A 13,997-nucleotide genomic window follows, 5' to 3' on the forward strand; every position below is an offset into this window, starting at 1 on the left:
AACCCTGTGTGAAACACTATGCTCTGGGACCTCTGTGAATCACTATGCTCTGGGCCCTGTGTGAATCACTATGCTCTGAACCCTGTGTGAAACACTATGCTCTGGAGCCTGTGTGAATCACTATGCTTTGAGCCCTTTGTGAATCACTATGCTCTGGGACCACTGTGAATCACTATGCTCTGGGCCCTGTGTGAATCACTATGCTCTGGACCCTGTGTGAATCACTTTGCTCTGGGACCTCTGTGAATCACTATGCTCTGGGCCCTGTGTGAATCACTATGCTCTGAACCCTGTGTGAAACACTATGCTCTGGACCCTGTGTGAATCACTATGCTCTGGGCCCTGTGTGAATCACTATGCTTTGGGCCCTGTGTGAATCACTATGCTCTGGGCCCTGTGTGAATCACTATGCTCTGGGCCCTGTGTGAATCACTAACATGTGCTCACTGCACTCAGTGTTACGTGTATCTTAGAGCCCAAAAATAAAATACCTCCAGATTTGTTTTTTATCCTATTCAAATCAAATCGTATTTGTCACATTCATTAGCAGATGTTATTGCGGATGTAGTGAAATGCTTGCATTTCTAGCTCCAACAGTGCACTAAGGGGTGGCAGGGTAGCCTAGTGGCTACAGCGTTGGACTAGTAACCGGAAGGTTGCAAGTTCAGATCCCCGAGCTGACAAGGTACAAATATGTTAACCCACTGTTCCTAGGCCGTCATTGAAAATAACAATTTGTTCCTAACTGACTTGCCTGGTAAAATAAAATAGGCCTTTCTACTGACTGGGAGGAGTTTCATCTCAGGGGTTATCAATATTATGGGGTTGTCACAAACGTGGTCAGGTTAATGACAGGACCAAGGTGCAGCGTGGTTAGCGTACATTTCTTTTTATTATGAATGTCGCCAACAAAAACAAGAAACAACCAAAAACGACGTGACGCTGATTAGGGCTATACAGGCCACTAACACACTATACAGGCCACTAACACTATACAGGCCACTACCCACAACTAAGGTGGAAAAACAGGCTACCTAAGTATGATTCCCAATCAAAGACAAAGTTGATTGAGAACCATACCCGGCCAAAACATAGAAACAGAAAACATTGAAATAAATAAACTAGAATGCCCACCCTAGTCACACCCTGGCCTAACCAAAATAGAGAATAAAAGCCTCTCTATGGCCAAGGCGTGACAGTACCCCCCACCCCAAAGGTGCAGACTCCGGCCGCAAAACCTGACTCTATAGGGGAGGGTCCGGGTGGGCCTCTATTTCGGTGGCGGCTCCGGTGCGGGACGCAGGCCCCTTCTCCACCTCTGGCTCCCCCCACTTTGGTGGTGCCTCTGGACTGGGGACCCTCACTGCAGGCCCCGGACTGGGGACCCTCGCTGCAGGCCCAGGACTGGGGACCCTCGTAGCAGGCCCAGGACTGGGGACCCTCGTAGCAGGCCCGGGATGGGGACCATCGCTGCAGGCCCAAGACTGGGGACCCTCGATGCAGGCCCAGGACTGGGGACCCTCGCTGCAGGCCCAGGACTGGGGACCCTCGCTGCAGGCCCAGGACTGGGGACCCTCGTAGCAGGCCCAGGACTGGGGACCCTCGTAGCAGGCCCCGGGATGGGGACCATCGCTGGAGGCCCAGGACTGGGGACCCTCGTAGCAGGCCCGGGATGGGGACCATCGCTGCAGGCCCAGGACTGGGGACCCTCGCTGCAGGCCCAGGACTGGGGACTCTCACTGCAGGCCCAGGACTGGGGATCCTCGTAGCAGGCCCCGGACTGGGAACCCTCGTAGCAGGCCCAGGACTGGGGACCCTCGCTGCAGGCCCAGGACTGGGGACCCTCGTAGCAGGCCCCGGGATGGGGACCATCGCAGCAGGCCCAGGACTGGGGACCCTCGTAGCAGGCCCGGGATGGGGACCATCGCTGCAGGCCCAGGACTGGGGACCCTCGTGCAGGCCCAGGACTGGGGACTCTCACTGCAGGCCCAGGACTGGGGATCCTCGTAGCAGGCCCCGGACTGGGAACCCTCGTAGCAGGCCCAGGACTGGGGACCCTCGCTGCAGGCCCAGGACTGGGGACCCTCGTAGCAGGCCCCGGGATGAGGACCCTCGCTGCAGGCCCAGGACTGGGGACCCCCGCTGCAGGCCCAGGACTGGGGACCCTCGTAGCAGGCCCCGGGATGGGGACCCTCGTAGCAGGCCCAGGACTGGGGACCCTCGTAGCAGGCCCAGGCCTGGGGACCCTCGTAGCAGGCCCCGGGATGGGGACCATCGCTGCAGACCCAGGACTGGGGACCCTCGTAGCAGGCCCAGGACTGGGGACCCTCGTAGCAGGCCCCGGACTGGGGACCCTCGTAGCAGGCCCCGGACTGGGGACCCTCATAGCAGGCCCTGGGCTGGGGACCCTCATAGCAGGCCCAGGACTGGGGACCCTCGTAGCAGACCCAGGACTGGGGACCCTCGTAGCAGGCCCAGGACTGGGGACCCTCGTAGCAGGCCCCAGGATGGGGACCATCGCTGGAGGACCGTTGCTGGAGGACCGTTGCTGGAGGACCCGGGATGGGGACCGTTGCTGGAGGCTCCGAACTGGAGACCCTCACTGCAGGCTCCGTGCCATGAAATAGCTGGAAAGGGTCATCAAGAGCCCAGGAAACAGCTGGACAGGGTAATCAAGAGCCCAGGAAACGGCTGGACAGGGTAATCAAGAGTCCAGGAAATGGCTGGAAAGGGTAATCAAGAGCCCAGGAAACGGCTGGAAAGGGTAATCAAGAGCTCAGGAAACGGCTGGACAGGGTAATCAAGAGCCCAGGAAATGGCTGGACAGGGTAATCAAGAGTCCAGGAAATGGCTGGAAAGGGTAATCAAGAGCCCAGGAAACAGCTGGACAGGGTAATCAAGAGCCCAGGAAACGGCTGGACAGGGTAATCAAGAGCCCAGGAAACGGCTGGACAGGGTAATCAAGAGTCCAGGAAATGGCTGGAAAGGGTAATCAAGAGCCCAGGAAACAGCTGGACAGGGTAATCAAGAGCCCAGGAAATGGATGGTAAGGGTAATCAAGAGCCCAGGAAACGGCTGGACAGGGTAATCAAGAGCCCAGGAAACGGCTGGACAGGGTAATCAAGAGTCCAGGAAATGGCTGGAAAGGGTAATCAAGAGCCCAGGAAACAGCTGGACAGGGTAATCAAGAGCCCAGGAAACAGCTGGACAGGGTAATCAAGAGCCCAGGAAATGGATGGTAAGGGTAATCAAGAGCCCAGGAAATGGCACCGCTACATACCTGAGCAGACTGATGCTGTCCTTGAGGAGCTGGCGGTGGGGAGGAGCGTAGTTGAGGTGGCCCGAGAGTTAGGGATGCCACACACCACTCTCCAAGATTATAGAAAGAGGAAATATCCCAATTCCCCTCACTCCAACCTGGCCATCACCCCGGAAGAGTATCGCCAGCTTGTCCCTTTGAGCCGGACTATGGTCAAGCTCTCGGCTCTAGCCATCATCAAAATAAGTTGTTGACCGATCATTGTAAATCTGGAGAGGAGGTTGAGCGATAACTGGTAGTCCAATTTCAGAATTTGCCACCCTGAACTGAACACTAGAATTCCAGACCATTTGGAGAAGGCCAAGGTCTGTGGAGCAATGCCACGAGCCCGTCTACGACTGTGACGAAACAGGGTTCGGGTCCAAACCCAGGTCAAGAGAGAGGGTGCTGTGGCAGAAGGGTCATCACAGTTCACTTCTGCTGAGAGCACAGAACACTTCCTTCAGAATGTTTCATGTTCTACGTTGTTATGTGTTGCTATGTGTTTTGACCATGAATGAAGTTCCGTCTCAGGAAATAAAAGTTATTTGAATTGATTACTTCATACATACACACACTAGGTTTGAGAGTAACAATGGTCAAACAAACTGATACATGACACAGGAAGGTTTCTTTTTCACTTGTTAGATTTACTGTCTGGAGACACACACAAGCGGAGTCTTTGGTGAACTTTCTTGGTAACTGCAGTTACCATATACAGGATCTTCAGAAATTATATATATATATTTTTTTTTTAAACACTAGGCTCCAAGAATAGGTTGAATTACATTGCCAACTTCAGGTTTGCCTGTGTTATGCGGAGCAGAGGTTGAAACAATAGTTGTTTTTTTGATCTAATGTAATGAATTATTGTTTCAGGTGTTATTGTTAGTCACATTGCTATTAACTCATGAAAGATTAGTCTAATATGGCACATAATAACATTAATACTAATATTATTTATTTATAGGACATAAACAATGAAGGTTTCTTAAAAGTTTATATGGATAAGCATGTGTCCATCTGCAGTATATATAGTAGAAGAGCTACCCCTGCTGGATAAAGGCAGTATGGCACGCAGTAACGAGAGCAGGATCAGAGGTGTCTGATTTTTTTCTCAAATAACATTGTTCCAATACCATGACAATCAAGTCTAATGTATAAAAAAAAGGTAGATCATTTGCAATATTTTGAAGCTAAATGTAACACTTTAGCAAAAGCACATTTCAAATCGAATTAAATCCAATTTTGTCACGTGAGCCGAATACAACAGGTGTAGGTAGACCTTACTGTGAAATGCTGATTTACAAGCCCTTAACCAAAAATGCAGTACAATAAATAGAGTTAAGAAAATATTTACTAAATAAACTCAAGTTAAAAATTAAATTAAAAATAACACAATAAAATAACAATGTGGAGGCTATATACAGGGGGTACCAGTACAGAGTCAATGTGGAGGCAATATACAGGTATTACGGTACAGAGTCAATGTGGAGGCAATATACAGGGTATTACGGTACAGAGTCAATGTGGAGGCAATATACAGGGGGTACCGGTACAGAGTCAATGTGGAGGCTATATATAGGGTATTACGGTACAGAGTCAATGTGAAGGCTATATACAGGGTATTACGGTACAGAGTCAATGTGGAGGCTATATACAGGGGGTACCGGTACAGAGTCAATGTGGAGGCTATAAACAGGGGGTACCAGTACAGAGTCAATGTGGAGGCAATATACAGGGTATTACGGTACAGAGTCAATGTGGAGGCTATATACAGGGTATTACGGTACAGAGTCAATGTGGAGGCTATATACAGGGTATTACGGTACAGAGTCAATGTGGAGGCTATATACAGGGGGTACCGGTACAGAGTCAATGTGGAGGCTATATACAGGGGGTACCGGTACAGAGTCAATGTGGAGGCTATATACAGGGGGTACCGGTACAGAGTCAATGTGGAGGCTATATACAGGGGGTACCAATACAGAGTCAATGTGGAGGCTATATACAGGGGGTACCGACTTTCTGACATAATTAGAAACTTATAATATTTGAAAATAGAGTACGCTAGACTCTCTTAACTGTATACATGGATGAACGCTTCTCTCTCTGTCACAGATGCCATGGTTGCCCTTAGTTTGAAGATGTAATCCGGAGACAGGTGTTTTATACAACAGCCTCCTGTGTTCTCTTTTTGACTCCCTCCGCATTTACAATCAAAAGTCTGAATTTTCCCCATCTCTTTAGCTATCATACTCTGCTTCATAAGGGCATTCCACTGATTTCAAAACTCGATCCTCCAGAAAGTACAGAGAACAACACTTATGCAATTCTGCTCAAAACAGCTGTGTTAGAAAGGATTACCTACACATACTGACCAGCTCATATTACAGACAGTGCTACATGGCAGACCAATCCAAACTCATCTCTTGGCATGTCCAACCCACTCATTATCTCAGCCAATCATGGCTAGCAGGAAGGTTACTGTATTTTTCTGTGGTTAAACCAACTAGGCTCGTAATTTAACAACTGTATTAGTATTTACATATGGCATACACGTTTGATATTAAGGCACATGAAAGTTCACATGTTCCGGAAGACATTTCTGCCAAAAAAGGCATGTTTACATTCAAATGTCTCTCCTGTAAAGTAGTGTTGCGCGACATATATTCCTGAAACGAGTCACAAATCACCATTGGCCTCCCTTAGCAGTTTCCTTCCTCTCCGGCTACTTCGTTAGGAAGGTCGCCTGTATCTTTGTAGTGACTGGGTGTATTCATACACCACCCAAAGCCTAATTATTAACTTCACCATGCTCAAAGGGATATTCAACGTCTGCACCCCACACATTCAATTTCTTATGCGATTTGTTGAGCTCGTTTTTACTCCTGAATTTATTTAGGCTTGCCATAACAAAGGGTTTGAATACTTATTGACTCAAGACAGTTCAGTGTTACGTTTTTTATGAATACATTTTTTTTTTTGAATAATAACTTTGTGTGTAGATCAGTGACACAAAATCTAATTGTTTAATTCAAGCTATAAAATGTGGAAAAAGGGGTGTGAATACTTTCTGAAGGCAATGTATCAGAACATAACACAGATCAAAACTGGTCACACTTTTACAGCATTCGTTTCATCAACTGTTGTACAATATGATGCAAAACACAGGTAAAACAGCATTTTGACTGTACTGGACCTTTAACACTGCGTTTGACTAGTAATATAGAGTAGGTTTATGAAAGATTTAAAACAGAGTATTGAGTTTGTAAATATAAGAAAAAGACACCGTTTCACACAATGTATGTGTTTGATATGGACCGGGTTGTGCACTAATGGGGCATTCCATTGGTTTTCAAGCGGGATCTTTGCCCACCGGTGCCACAGGCGAACTCCCGGTGCCACAGGCGAACTCAATCAAGCGCACCATTGGATTAACCGGGGAAAGAATTAGGAGGAGCGTCACTCTAAATCACCAGTATGGAGATGCACCTGTCATCCTTCTGAAGATGTATTTAAACTCCTGACAACCCTACAGGAGGCATTCGGCTGTTGGGTTGCAAAGAGAGAACTTTATTCGTCTAAACTAACCCAACGGTCAACATGCCCACCACGAGTGCTACTGATGACCGTCTGAACAAGTTCAAGAACAAGGGAAAAGAGCCGTCGGTAAGTCTGCTCCGTAGCCTAGACTTTGATTCTCCATACTGTCGAGTTAGTTGAAGGTCCTTCCCTTTTGTTCTGCCTTCTTTTTTTCCACATTTCGGTTTTGGATCGTTTCCCCCCTCCAACTCCATTACAGGATGACAGCACGTATAGCCTTCAATCGTAACGATTTCCCCAGAATTTGACGAGTTAAAAAAAAAAAAAAGCCTGATTGTAGCCTGATATCGATGTCTTCTTGTCTGTAGAAGCTCCGTGAGCGGCGGATCGCGGAGTGCGTAGAGCTGCGTAAAGCCGCGAAGAACGAAAACTTCCTCAAGAGGAGGAACATTACCACTCTACCGGAGGATGCCGTCCAGTCACCGGAGTTGAACACCGACAACCACGAGGTACATATTTGATGAGTTGTTACAGTAAAGGGATTGTTCTCCCAAATTACAATGACTGTATTCATTTTACCTAGGCTGTGAAGTCTATGGACAAAGTGTGACCCCAGCTATCCATAATTTGTCTCCACATTTAACGTTTTATCAACAAGTGGAGTACCAAACCCTTTCAAGTGACGGGATTGGTATTAGAGGATTTGAACATTTTTGGACATTGTGTGAAATGTTAAAATTGACCTATGACTTGAATGGTGTTTGTGCACGTGCTGAAACGTCTGAGGAATCTAATTCATGGCTTGATGGCAAACTGTACCTTAAAGTAATCACTAGTTAACAGTCATATTTGTGGCCTACAATCAAACCATGGCTAAGGGATTTTACAGGGAGTGCCTGGACACAGCCCTTCGCTGTGGTATATTGGCCATATACCACCAACCCCTGAGGTGCCTTGGTATTAAACTGGTTACCAACATAATTAAAGCAGTAAAAATACATGTTGTCATGCCCATTTTATATGGTCTGATATACAATGGCTTTCAGCCAATCAGCATTCAGGGCTCGAACCACCCAGTTTAAAATATAAGTTGTCTTGGCACCTCCAGGTGACTGACTTTCAGGATGTTGTTGGCTTATCAAAGGTGAAACAGCATCCCAAATAACACCCTTCTGTACATGGTTTACAACTTTAACCTCTATGGACCCTGGTTAAAAGTCCACTATAGTAGAGACTAGGGTGCCATTTGGGAAGCAGATCTGGTCAAGGTTGATCAATTTCAATTCAGGAAGTAACCTCAAATTCCTATACCACATGTCAGAGTATTGTGGGGATTCTTTATTTGGATGTCAGTTTACTGAATTGAAATTGACCCTGAATTATTATTTAAAAGGAAATGACCCCACCTCTGCAGGGCTATTTCTGTAGAATAGTATGGTTGTCATGCTTTGTCTCCAGGTGACTGTGATTACCATCGAGGAGGTTGTTGGTCATGTGAACAGTGACTGCAAGGAGAGACAGACCAGAGGATGTCAGGCTGCCAGGTAAGGTCCAGCATTGAGTTGGTTCCTTAGGTAATTGACCCTGACTTTGGTGTTACTAGCAGCCCTTACCAACTGACCTGCATGACCTCTTCTGGTGGACACTTTGGCAGCGGTCTCATTTCTCACAACTGTTTTGATAAGTCTTTGCTGTGCATCTCTATTTAGACCAGTCAGTCAAATGGTTTGAAGATGGGGGTAAGGTCATGTCCACTGGCAAGAGAACACTGCAACGTTAACATTGTATTAGAAACAGTCAATGGCTGTGGGGGAAGAGGGATACCTAGTCGGTCGCACCACTGAATGCATTAATTACAGGACTAGGTTGACGAGACCTGCAGGGACAAGGGGTAACTCATCCCCCCCCCCCCGTAGGAAGCTGCTGTCCCGTGAGTGTAACCCCCCTCTAAAGGAGATTGTGGAGGCAGGGCTGCTATCCAGATTTGTTGAGTTCCTAGGAAGGGATGATGACCCCAGTCTGCAGTTTGAAGCCGCCTGGGCTCTAACCAACATCGCCTCGGGGACCTCCTGGCACACACAACAGGTGCGTGCACACACAGTCCTGGGCTTTCTCCATTGCTTCAGGTACACGAGTCGCTCGGCTAACCTGGTGAGTCCCTCTCGGTGGTGAAAGCGTACTAGACTGAACAAAAAATATAAACGCAACATGTAAAGTGTTGGTCCCATGTTTCATGAGCTGAAATAAAAGATCCTAGAAGTCTTCCAAGCTTATTTCTCAAATTTTGTGCACAAAGTTGTTAACATCTGTTAGTGAGCATTCCTCCTTTGGCAAGATATGCCACACCTGTCAGGTGGATGGTTTTATCAAGTAGCGGTTTAATCAGCATGATCATTACACAGGTGCGCCTTGTGCTGGGGACAATAAAAGGTCACTGTAAAATGTGCCGTTTGTCACAACACAATGCCACAGATGTCTCAAGTTGAGGTGAGTACAATTGGCATGATGACGACAGGAATGTCAACCAGAACTGTTGCCAGAGAATTGAAGATTAATTTCTCTACCATAAGCCACTCAATGTCATTTTAGAGAGTTTGGTAGTATGTCCAACCGGCTTCACAATGGCAGACCACATGTAAACGTGGTAGCCCAGGACTGCTTCACCTGGGGGAAAGTCTGAGACAGCCACCCCGACAGATGAAACTGAGTATTATCTAGGTAAAGTGCTTTTGTGGGAGACACTCTGATTGGCTGGGCCCCTGTCCAATCATGTGAAACCCATAGAATAGGGCGTAATACCTTTCCAATTGATTTCCTTATGAAATAACTCGGTCACGTTTCGTGTGTGTATATATAAAAAACTTTCCAAACTGCTGCACTGATCAGAAACCGATGGTGTGGAGAGCACAAGTGGTGCCAGCCTTTTAAACTGCATTGTAAGTAAACATTTACTACACCTGTTGTATTTGTCCCATGTGATGTAGCCTTTGCTTGGCCTGGCTGTAGTTGACTGGTGTAATGTCTCCCTCTACAGGTGGTAGAGCATGGTGCAGTCCCAGCTTTCATATCTCTGCTGGCATCCCCCATGTTGCACATCAGTGAGCAGGCTGTCTGGGCCCTGGGCAACATAGCAGGTAACACCGAGCCCAGGAAACATGAGGGCCACTGGGCTTGAACAAAAGCCTACATGTTAAGACTGTTTCCTGTTTTCAGGTGATGGACCGGCGTATCGAGATACTCTGATAGAATGTAACGTGATCCCTGCTCTGCTGTCTAGGATCACCCCAGACACACCTGTAAGTTCCCGTACACCTGTAGGGTCCTTAACGTTATGGTTTGGCAGCTTTGTCACCTGCCATGTTTGAACCAATTTTACATTCTGTTCCTTAACTTGTTTTCCTTCTGTTCTGACCCGTAAAATACAATTCTTAACCTCTTCTGAATCAAACTTTAAGATTTCACAATTAGTGTGGCTCATGCAGCTTTTCTATGGAGTGGGCAAGCTATTTACTGTCATTGAAAATAAGAATTTATTAACTGACTTGCCTAGTAAAATAAAAGAGTTCATGCTTTGGCCAGACGAGTAGGGTTTAAGATGCAGGTGAGGGTGGAGGAGGCTTGGCTTTAATGCATGTCATAAGATGCCCAGTGCTGAATTAGGCCTGCGGAAATATTGTATTGAAAGTAGTCAGACCCCTTATTCCACGTTCTGTTACATTACTGACTTATTCATTCTGTTCCTACCCTAAATTATAGAATATGTCCCCCATCTTCAGTTTCCTGAACTGGTTACAATTCATCTCTCCTCTCCAGGTGGGGTACCTTCGTAACTTGACATGGACCCTGTCTAACCTCTGTAGGAACAAGAACCCCTTCCCTCCCCTATCTGCTGTCCAACAGGTAACCTCCACAAACACACACTATGTTGCACTCAGTTCTCTACCTATTCATCTAGAAGTGTACACTTCCTCCCCCAGGTGCTGCCTTCTCTGATTCAGCTCCTCCACCTGAGTGATCAGGATATCTTGAGTGATGCATGCTGGGCCGTGTCCTACCTGACTGATGGTGCCAACGACCGTATCGATATTGTGGTCCAGACTGGTATTGTCCCCCGTCTGGTGTCCCTCATGGGCTTTGAGGCGCTCACTGTGGTGGTAAATAAAGTTCTGGTTGTCTTTAAAAGACTAGTCCTTTACTGTCAGAGGGACTGACGCAGGGCTCGCTGTGGGGGGTGGGACTGACGCAGGGCTCGCTGTGGGGGGTGGGACTGACGCAGGGCTCGCTGTGGCCACTCTAAACACCACAGCTGAAGGCCTGTGGTGTTCTAAACTAACTCCAGCTTCTCTCTCTCTCCCTCTCCAGACCCCAGCTCTGCGCTCCATAGGGAACATAGTGAGTGGCTCAGACATCCAGACTCAGGTGACTAACTATGGACTGATACAATTTAGCAGTTAGTGTTTGACCTGTAGTTGCTGTTCATCTCCTCTGCTCTTGGAACCGGTTTTGTCTGTGACCTTGACCAATGCACTTCACACAAACCTGTTCCAGGGTGCTGTACTCTGGCTGACCCTGTAAAAACACATTTCATGGCACTTAGCCAGTGGCTTTATGGTTGCCTGTAAGCTTTAGCAGTTAACGAATATTCCCTTGATGAGAATGTCATTCCATTTAACTGGCTACTACACTATGATTACAAAGCTTTGTCCATTTGTATTGTAGTTCATTAGGATACATTATTTTGACCGGGTGGCGAGAGGATACTGAACTACCTGTGAGCTTGATTTGAACTTTGTTACTTTAATAATTGTATTCCTGTCAGGTGGCCATCGACGCAGGGGTGCTGTCTGTCCTGCCTAGTTTAATGAGACACAGCAAACCCAGTGTTCAGAAGGAGGCAACCTGGGCTGTATCTAACATCGCTGCTGGTCCCGCTCAACAGATACAACAACTGCTCACCTGCGGCCTGCTGCCCCCGCTTATTGACCTGCTACGCAACGTTGGTGACACCTCACTACACCTGCACACTAGCCAACTGATACAGCAGCGACTCACCTGTGCTTTTTCAAACTTCTCCTTTGGAACCCCCAGATGTCATGTATTTGAAAAAATGTATTTGTAGCCCTGAACTAGAACACCTTAATCAAGGGCTTGATGATTAGTTGACAAGTTGTATCAGTTGCGCTAGTTCTGGAACGGCTGGCTGGGGGTCCTGGAGGAGAGGGTTGGGAACCACTAGTCTACCGCCTGCACTTATAGACCAGAGGTGTCCTACGAAGCAGGTTTAAGTTCACAGAAGTTCGCTGGCTGAGTTCAACACGGGATAAACGGCCATACAAATGTGGCTGACCTTTTAGCCTGGTACATGTCTATGGCAGCGAATCCTTCACAACTCCACTTACCTGGAATCAAGTGTGAGTAATTAGTTGAGGACCAAATCAATCAGATTCCCTCCCCTTCAAAGACTTATCATCGCTTTCATTTGACTAAAAATATTTGTTTTTTGTGAAATAGTAGTTCAAATACTGTGCATGAGGCTTTAAAACATTAACACTTTTGTAAGACAAAATGTATCGACAGGAGTGGGAGGTTCGTCCATTCATAAGCTGCATTAACAATCTGTAATAGACTAACTTCTAAAAGCCTCACTTTAGTTTGGATGTTTCAGCATTCGACTAGCCTTGTGGGACGTGTAGTTACAACCTGCGGGAGACAATAGCCACATCGTAGTACTGATGAACCCTGGAATGTGAAGCTGGCTAGCTGTACATCTACTCAGGGTTGAACTTGTACAGGAGGATACTGCTATGTAATGGTAGTTAAACACCACTCGCTCCACATTAGATGTGCTCACAGGTGGCAATTTGATGGACTCAACTTTACTGTAAAGGGCACAAGCACTTACCCCGTATCTCAGTGACTGATGCAGTGTGGGTCACGACTAACCACCCCAGTCTAATCCCCTATATCTGGTGTTTTCCCAGGGGGACTTTAAGACTCAGCGGGAGGCGGTGTGGGCCATAACTAACTTCACCAGCGGGGGCACTGTGGAGCAAGTTATCCAACTGGTCCAATCAGGAGGCCTGGAGGCCATCCTCAACCTACTGACTGTCAAAGACTCCAAGACCATCCTCGTCATATTGGATGCCATCAACAACCTCTTCATGGTGAGATACCTAGTCATTGCTGCTACTTTTAAAGTTTAGGGGGTGACCCGCTTTCTCTCCCAGGCAGCGGAGAAGCAATCTGAGGAGCTACCTCGTTACGTTCGTTCTCTTGTCCCAGGCAGCGAAGAAGCAGTCTGTTTGAGGAGCTACCTTGTAAAACCTCATTATGTTCTCTCATCCCCTCTTGTTCCAGGCAGCAGAGAAGATGGGTGAGACTGATAAGCTGTGTCTACTGGTTGAGGAGTTGGGAGGCCTGGATAAGATTGAGATGCTGCAGAACCATGAGAATGACACCGTGTACCGTACTGCCCAGGCACTCATAGAGAAGTTCTTCACTGATGTCAGTAAATATCACCTGGAAGTAGTCACTGTCTGAAAGGTGTTGAAGCAGTCAAGTCCTTGATCCCTCATTGTCCTCCCCTCTCGGTGCAATGCTACTCTTCCTCCAATTAGCTTTTGCTTGAGAATTCATTGAGTTGACTGCTTTTACACTTCACACAGAGCCCTAGAACAATCTTATTGCATTTACAATTTGTAGTTTAAAATCTAATTGATCAGGTGGGTCTAACATCTTGCATTGTCCCAGGAGGAGGCTGAGGGTCTTCAGACTGAAGCCACTGACACAACCTTTGCCTTCAAGACCCAGGATGTGCAGAAGACCTTCCGGTTTTAATAATCCAACAGGATGTCCCGTGTTAAAATACAACATGATTTTGGAATATGTAATAAAGATATTTTTGCACTTCTGGGCCAGCTGCCAAGTTTATCAACTCCACTGTAATGTTTCATTGTTTACTAGGGTGGTATCAGATTCATACCCATCTGGGGGGGGTGATATTACAGGCAGCACACATGGTGCTATTTCATACCAAATGTAGCACATTGTCAGGTATTGACTTCTAACTAAATTTTGATCTCAAAAGCCACTTATCTGGCAAGTAAACATAGTTGGCGCATTTATACTTAACCAAGAGAACTTAGTTTAAGAG

At 47.1% G+C, this 13,997-nt stretch overlaps 1 protein-coding gene across 2 annotated transcripts; it reads left to right on the top strand.

Moving 5' to 3' along the window:
• The first annotated feature begins 6,710 nt into the window (after positions 1-6,710).
• Positions 6,711-13,750, top strand: kpna7 (karyopherin alpha 7 (importin alpha 8)). Of its 2 annotated transcripts, none has more exons than XM_021617310.3 (13): positions 6,711-6,970; positions 7,213-7,353; positions 8,303-8,388; positions 8,761-8,929; positions 9,879-9,978; positions 10,058-10,140; positions 10,658-10,744; positions 10,822-10,998; positions 11,207-11,263; positions 11,664-11,840; positions 12,826-13,008; positions 13,202-13,348; positions 13,595-13,750. In XM_021617310.3, exons 1-13 carry the CDS (start codon positions 6,905-6,907, stop codon positions 13,679-13,681), a joined length of 1,560 nt encoding a protein of 519 aa, XP_021472985.1. In that variant the 5' UTR covers positions 6,711-6,904; the 3' UTR covers positions 13,682-13,750. The 2 variants fall into 2 exon arrangements, with proteins under 2 accessions (XP_021472985.1, XP_021472986.1); XM_021617311.3 differs by having other exon boundaries at positions 13,598-13,750.
• Positions 13,751-13,997: the final 247 nt, after the last annotated feature.

This window comes from Oncorhynchus mykiss, chromosome 10 (genome assembly GCF_057628025.1).
Source record: "Oncorhynchus mykiss isolate SJ-2025 chromosome 10, ASM5762802v1, whole genome shotgun sequence".
Classification (NCBI taxonomy): domain Eukaryota; kingdom Metazoa; phylum Chordata; class Actinopteri; order Salmoniformes; family Salmonidae; genus Oncorhynchus; species Oncorhynchus mykiss.